Source organism: Loa loa (assembly GCF_000183805.2).
Source record: "Loa loa unplaced genomic scaffold supercont3.46, whole genome shotgun sequence".
NCBI classification, from domain to species: domain Eukaryota; kingdom Metazoa; phylum Nematoda; class Chromadorea; order Rhabditida; family Onchocercidae; genus Loa; species Loa loa.
The window spans coordinates 241,030-248,523 of NW_018108226.1; the positions used below are offsets into that span (position 1 = coordinate 241,030).

General features: G+C 35.1%; 2 protein-coding genes across 2 annotated transcripts in view; one reads left to right on the plus strand and one right to left on the minus strand.

Moving 5' to 3' along the window:
* Positions 1-678: 678 nt before the first annotated feature.
* On the plus strand, positions 679-5,897 carry LOAG_10999 (WD40 associated region in TFIID subunit family protein; the record flags this gene model as incomplete). The annotated part of the gene is made up of 13 exons (XM_020448268.1): positions 679-762; positions 839-918; positions 1,272-1,417; positions 1,552-1,675; positions 1,934-2,046; positions 2,307-2,381; positions 2,632-2,785; positions 2,906-3,077; positions 3,408-3,542; positions 3,817-3,963; positions 4,055-4,312; positions 4,746-4,993; positions 5,241-5,897. The coding sequence occupies 13 exons, from the start codon at positions 679-681 to the stop codon at positions 5,353-5,355; spliced, it is 1,851 nt and encodes a 616-aa protein (XP_020301572.1). The 3' UTR covers positions 5,356-5,897.
* LOAG_17168 (WD repeat protein 82) overlaps positions 5,386-7,494 on the minus strand; it is a 4,519-nt gene continuing 2,410 nt past the window's right edge. The window contains exons 8-9 of the mRNA XM_020449828.1: positions 6,222-6,894; positions 5,386-6,098 (exon numbers count right to left, since the gene is read on the minus strand). Coding sequence (XP_020306599.1) covers positions 6,697-6,894 — 198 coding nt within the window. The 3' untranslated portion in view covers positions 5,386-6,098; positions 6,222-6,696. The remainder of the gene's footprint in view (positions 6,099-6,221; positions 6,895-7,494) is intronic.

The window sequence follows — 7,494 nt, forward strand, 5'->3', positions numbered from 1 at the left end:
GTGTTATATATATATATATATATATAGATTTGTCTATGCGTATATTTGTATGAATATGCATTTCATCAGCAGGAAGGTCGCATAATATCGCCGATGATCAGAATTCACGATAGATGGTAAAATAGTTGACACTAAAATTGAATAAATAGAAGCGACAACGTGAGGTAAATGGAATAAGTATGAATGTGTCAATAATAATTTCCCTGCATATAGAACTGAGTTCGAGTTCGAAAGATAATGTAATATTTGCATGATAATAATGATATGTTAATAGGACGGCTGAAATAAAATTTTAATATCACTGCTATAAGTAAACAGCGATGATTGGATGGGTATTATAAAAAAAAATGAATTTTTATGAAATAGATGTATATAGTACCGATGTCTTGTGTCACTCGATTTCATAGCTCTTTGTTGTGCATTTTTAATCTACAATTAGTAGTTCAACCTGGATAAGATCTTCACTCAATGACACTCAGTGATAATGACATGCTCATGACAACTACTAAATATGCATTTTCCAGTTACATAAAGAACCATTAATTACTTGCAAGAAATAACCTCATCATTTTTTAAAAAAATGATATATTCGGTATGCTTGTATTTCGCCGTTGCATCACGCTCAAATTTCAATATCCCCAGTGGATTTTAAAAATCTGTGGAATTTAAATTGCAGATATGGACAGGGACATATTTGACCATCCAATGACAGCCGAATCATTGCAACAAATTTTAGCTTTTTTCAAGAAAAACGGTTTAACGGTAGATTTTTTTTCTTTATAAGGAAAGAATTAATGGACTTGCCATGATTATGCATGAATATTGTAAATTATTTTAGGAATCTGAAGAAGCCTTGTCGAGAGAAGCTGCAGCCGTTTTGCGGCTTTCGAAAGATGGTGTCGATAGTGACACTAACAAGTGTGTTTTGATTTTTTATTTTTTTAGTGACCAGATTTTTAATAATAAGTAATAATATATAATAAAATATCGCTACTGTTCTACGAAACCTCGCAAATGTGCTTAGAAGCACTACTGATTATTATTATTGTCGAAGCACTGCTGATTTTTACACGTGGCTATATTTTTCGAAAACATCAAGCGAGCCTGATACAGTACAACATCGAGTCATTGTTTGCTAACAAGCAACGCAGTATTTTAGTAGTCAGATTTTTAATAACCTAGAACACTGCACACTGTGTTGCTTATCAGCAAACAATGGCTCGGTGTTATACTGCATCATGAACAGTTTTGAAGTTTACGGACAATTTTAGTGATGCTATTATGCGCGAATTCTCGACGCTTTTGAGTCATGTTGATTCTTCCTTTGATAATTCCTGCGCAGAACTATCTGCTTTAATATTCCCGGTATTTGCGCACTTATATATACAGCTTATTGCTGAAGGACGTAGTTTACAAGGTTTGCATCGGCTTACTATTATTTAGTAACTGTATTTTTTTTTCTCCTAATTTCTCTTCATATGTCTTTTTCTCCTCGATAATTTCCACACATTTTTCTTAAACTGAAAATCTGGAATGATTTTATCATTTCAGCAGCTTTATTCAGCGAAAAATTTTCTCGATATGTACCTTCAATGTATGAGGAGCAGACAAAATTGCTTACTCGCATTTCTACTCATAGTCAGGCTGCTAATCATGCACTCGTTCAGGCTTTAACGTAATTATAATTTTTTCAGTGTGATTAAATATTACATTTTACTGGTAGACTGGCAAACTTCATTTTACTGATAGATTTCGAAAAGTTTTTCCAAATTGAAACTTTGTTATTCTGTGTTGAAAATGTCATAATTTCTGAAAATCATAAGTAAATGTCGTTTATGTTGATGGATTTTCAGAGCGGTGATTTTCTAATTTAATTTGGGTACTTTAAGAATTATAACTGGAATATCATAAAATTAAACCCTATATTTTGAAGAAAAAACCAGTTTGTTGTTCGCATATCAAAATCGGCAATCAAACAACTGGAACCTTTCTTAACCCGGAATAGTATTGTTCGCGATGTGATGCGAGATCATTTGCATATTGAAGGTGGTTTTCCATTATTCGAAGATCTACGGATTTCAGCTTTCGCATTCTCTTTTAGCATGATTGAAACATAAAAATCCTGATAACCGTGTTCTATTAAGCTAGTAGGATGAAGGCGTTTTTGCCTTATTCATAAACTAATAGAAATTTCATTGCTCTATAGGTATCAAATAACCTTAACAAAAAAAAGTGCCTGTTTGGAATTCATGGGTGTAAAGGAATTTCCAATTCTTGAAATTTCAAATTGTATTAAGTATATTTAGCAATTGATGGCTCGCGGACAAAATCAGCTACGGAAGCAGTCCTGGGAGGTATTCTTGGTCAAGTCAGCAAGCAAGGTATTGTGATTCACTTTTCAAATCACCATAAAAGTTTCCATCTGCTTGTGAAAAACTTCGGTGTTTGAGTTTTCACTTTGTTCTTCCATTTCCCATTTTCAGGACTTTCGTTTTACACAAGTAGTTTAGTAAATTTCGTATCAGTCACCTGTTACCTTTTTGCTAAAATCCATCATTTTTCACTTTAGGAAATGTTTTAAATAATTTATTTGTTTTAATTCTCAGTTATTTGAAATCAATAGATTTTTAGAAAGGCGGCATAAAATGTTTTATGGAACGATTAAAGAAGATTTTTCAACTCAGCTGGGCCTCGAGAAGAAACGGCCAAAAATTAAAGAAAGAAATGACGGCAAAAAAAAGGATGCAAATGGACCCTCACCTGATCGAATACCTCTGCCAGCAGCGTTAGTCACCGTACTTTTTTTTCCCCTTTCGAAATATTTTTTTATTAAAAAGATTTGTTTCTATCAAAGAATTTTTCCAGTATTGTACAAGTTTTGAGAAGCAATCCAAATCAATTACAGCAATGAAAAGAGGTATATGAAAGAATCGGGTAAGAAAATGCGCATTTCCGTTGACACACCACCATCCATATGTCTTTACACGGTGCTTAATTCTCCTGGTGGTCTTACAGCATCTGATATTGCTGAAGATAGTGGAGCTTTGGCATTGGGTTTTGGAAATTCTAGGATCCAGGTATATTCAAGTTGATGTTTTAATTTTCAGTAAATTTAAACGACAGTTTCTTTTTTCGATCAGCATAATTCTTTCGGAATATGTATTCTTATCTTTCTTTATCTCTTTATGTTCCTTCATGTTCTTCTAACAAACTGTTAGAGATGAAAAAAGTACAGCATGAGTTAACCATACTAAATTTATGAAAGAATAGGCTTTAGGCAGGGAAATGGCAAGATTGCAGAGCAACCATATTTATTTCCCCTAGTACTCTTCTGCAAATTTTTCATCTGTCTTAAGATGTACAACCTTTCAGTATTTTATTGGAAATTCTTACTATTGTTATTTAAGGTTCATACGTTAAATGAGGAAAAATTTCGGCCGTACAAAAAAATCGATCAGTTGGAGCTAATAGAGCAAGAATCTGAAGATGCACTGGAGCAGGTTTACGATGACGCGGAAGCGTCAACATCACTTACCTTTCAAGTTAGTTTTGTTTTTAGCTTCACTGTTTCTTAACTTGGGATGCGTGACTTGCTGTTTGGACATCAGATCTTCAATCAACTTATAAGAAACTTGGATATTTTGAAAAGTCCATATTTCTATTCGTTTTTTTTTATAACGGCACATCAATACTCTTCTATAGATCTGTTTTGACTCTTTTGTTTGTGTCTGAACTTTAGCCAGAACTTATCTTTGGTTTTCGGGTAGTAGATGTACAAATATTTCTTTCTTCCACTTAAAATCACTTATTCTTCAGGGTCATAACGGACCAGTTTATTCGTTATCATTTTCTCCCGATAAACGCTTGTTACTTTCATCGTCACGTGATGGAACAGTTCGTTTGTGGAGTCTCGCCGTTCGTAGTAATGTTGTGGTGTACAAGCATGCTGCACCAATTTGGGAGGTTTATCTGTTCTTTAATAATGATGTCACATTTTTACAAACTGATAAGCCCACTAAGCTGTAGAAAAATCGGACAAACTGTGAAATTTCAGGTGCAGTTCAGCCCACGTTCTTATTATTTCGCAACCGGTAGTGCCGATGGTGCTGCGATGCTATGGACAACCGATCGTTTGCAACCGTTGCGCATTTTCTCAGATGCATTGTCAGATGTCACCTGCATTGACTTCCATCCAAATTGCAATTATTTCGCAGGTGGTAGTGATGATCGTTACGTACGTGTTTGGGATGTGTTGTCTGGGACATGTGTACGATACTTTGCGGGTCACAAAGGATCGATTCGAGGATTAAAAGTGAGTTCAAGAGAAAGGAAAAAACTGTATTCCAGATTGCTTCTTATTCGAGTTTTTGAACTTCAAAGTTCGAATTTCTTTGATGTAAAATAATTTCTTCCGAATAGGACAGATTATCGCTCCACCAAATCAAACTCACGACACTATTGATCACAGCGTCTCATGAGAATTATCTGCTAATTTAAATCGCCTTGTTTTTAGTTATACTCCTTTTAGATATAAGTTTACAGCATGAAATAACTTAGGTGTCTGAAAACCTTGGCTGCAATCGCTTTAACTTCGAATTGTTTTACTCATTTGATAATAATCCGGCGACTTTGTCGTTATCCTAATTATGTTCTGGCAAGTTACCTTCTTTTAGGGAGCCCAAATATAGCATGTACTGCTTGCAGTCGCATTAATACTGTACTACATTCTTCCTACTCTGTTGCAGATTTCGCCCTGTGGTCGGTATTTGGCATCACTGGGAAGCGAAGGATCGCTTGTTCTTTGGGATATGGCATTGCAAAAAATGGTTTGCATGCAGGACGTCTCTGCACTTCCATACCAGGTCCCAATAGAGTTCTCACGTGATGGAGCAGCCCTAGCCGTTGCGCGAGCCGATTCAGCGCTTTCATTTTATTCCGTGGATACGGTTACAGCACATTCCGGTTCACAGGACCATTTAAATAATGATCCAAAGTAGGTGAATTTGAATCAGAACTCCTTGCACTTTATAAAAAGTAATATAGTTCAGAGTATAAAAAGTAATAGTTCAACCCCTTCTTAAAACGTACTGGATTCAAAAAATTATTGGTCGAGACAACCTGCATGCTACTGATGACACCATAAAGCAATACCAGAACTAGTAAAATATGTAGAATTGACTTCATCTTGTTTAGGTCATTTTAAGATCGTTCTATATTTTTTAGCGGTACTTTCATTGCAGGATAAATCCCAGCGGCTTTCATCTTTACTCATATGCTACCAAAAATACACCAATTATCGACTTGCATTTCACACGACGCAATTTGGTTCTGGCTGTGGGCGCTTATGGGCAGTAAATTACAGGAGCACTGCTGAGAATCTAGTAAGCACTCGTAGGTTTAACTGCAGAAACATTTTTGTTTGTATGTTTCAACAGTTAATTCTTTATGAAAGTGAAGTCGCCAAGAATTTAGCAAGAAAAAAAATTTCCAATGATTCATAATGTGACTACAGACAAACATCTGGTTACTGTGTTGTCTTAATAGCCGCTTTAGGTTATTGTAAAGGAACATCATACCTTGAGCCGAGGTTCTAGTCCGTAATCTGGAAACATTAAAAATTTGGATTTATGAGGGAGTTGCAGTAGTAATTAAAAGGCCACAATAGGAATTTGAGTATACTATGTTATGTAAAAGTAAACTTATGTGGTAACCATAACTTATTGGATTATGCGAAAATAACTGCAATAGCAAACCTGCATCCCAACGAATAAAAAAAAAATATTTACAATATAGTTGTTCTTTTCTTGCGCAAAATTTATATATCCAAAACTGCATAGCTGTGTATAGATTTCGTACAAAAATTCATATTATGATATGGAATTTCGCTGTTACAACGTTTGTGCCATGTATTATAGGAGCTGCTAGCACATGATTATAATGGCAAATAATGACACTCCTCCGTTCTTCCCATCCATATGAAATACAGGATTTGGATTGGTTGACCAAACCGAATGACATAGTGCTTACAATCGATAGTACATTTCTATCCACGTCTCAGAACAACATTTCTACTCTTCTTCTGTTGGTAGCCATAGATTCTGAAAAACATATACACTAATTAAAGCCATCAGTGGAACAGTAACTGTTTAGGCCAAACATAGACGAACATAAATTTAGTGAAATATTTATATACCCCTATTTCTCAGCAACCAAACGCTTACTAATGTTGTGCAAGCCGTAGCTAGCATGAAGAACCGTGGATTGAATAATATTTTATGAATAAGCGGGGAATGTCCCGAGGCAAGCTTTGCAACTTTTTGGCCAGTTGTAACAGACCATGATACTATACTGCTATCTGTGGAACCACTGAATACATACTGTGCATCAGCGCAGAATGTTGCATCCAGTTCAATACCTTTGCTATTCTCGTGACCTGAAACAGTCGATTTCGCAGTATCTAGAGAAATATACAGTCCTTCCATATATGTTTGTATTGTAAATTACGCTGCGAACAGAAACTAAGGATGTGATGTTTAGTGCTCTGAAGTTTAAACAGGTTCAGAAACAATATTAAGTACATGTGTTTGAGAAAGGTGAGATCCTACTCAGCATTGAATTGTAAGCCTGTGAAATGCCACTGTCATCGAATTATGATGACTGTCTAAAGCTTTTCTCTGGGATGCAGAACAATTTGAATTATTTGGGCCTTGGACAGTTGTCGAAGAAACTAAACAGACCTCTTAAAACGTGGATTAATGTTCCTTTAAAGGAGTCAATTAGGGTAACCGAAGAACCGTTCGTTGTGATCATGATCATTTTACCATCAGGAGAAAATTTCAGACCTGTCCAGTCTTCTTTCGCCTCATTTTCCACCTTAAATGTCGTAAATGGCCCCTGAAAGAAGCGTAGTCAAATATCACAAATGGAATGCTAATTTTCAAAAATCTTTTGACAGAAGTATCGCTTTCCAACTAACAAAATTAATGGGATAACGTCTAGAAACATAAAATATTAGTGATATTTTGCGAAACAATCCAATACCGAGTGCAAGTCTTCGAGGTTTCAACAAAAAAGAAAAATACTTTCACACGAAACACACAGTGACGATAGCGATTTTCAAACCGATATAAATTCAGTTCATGATAGCAGGAATAAAAAATTACCTCGAATAACACAAATAAGTACGATGACTTAAGAGCAACGACACTCACAGTAAATTCGTACAGCTTTTCTCTTTTCTGAAGAAGAAATTTGACCCCACCTTATCAATTTGTTAAAATTATCAAATGGTAACTCTTATCTATATTATGCTTCCGCAATCCACTGTTTATCATAAATAATTTTATTTACTATAGGAATACATTTATACTACAATTTATCATTATCACTTATCAATTTGTTAAAATTATCAAATGATAATTGCCATTTATCTTATGCTTCTTCACTTCACTGTTTATCATAGACGGCTAAAAGTTCATCAGCACGAGTTCTTTG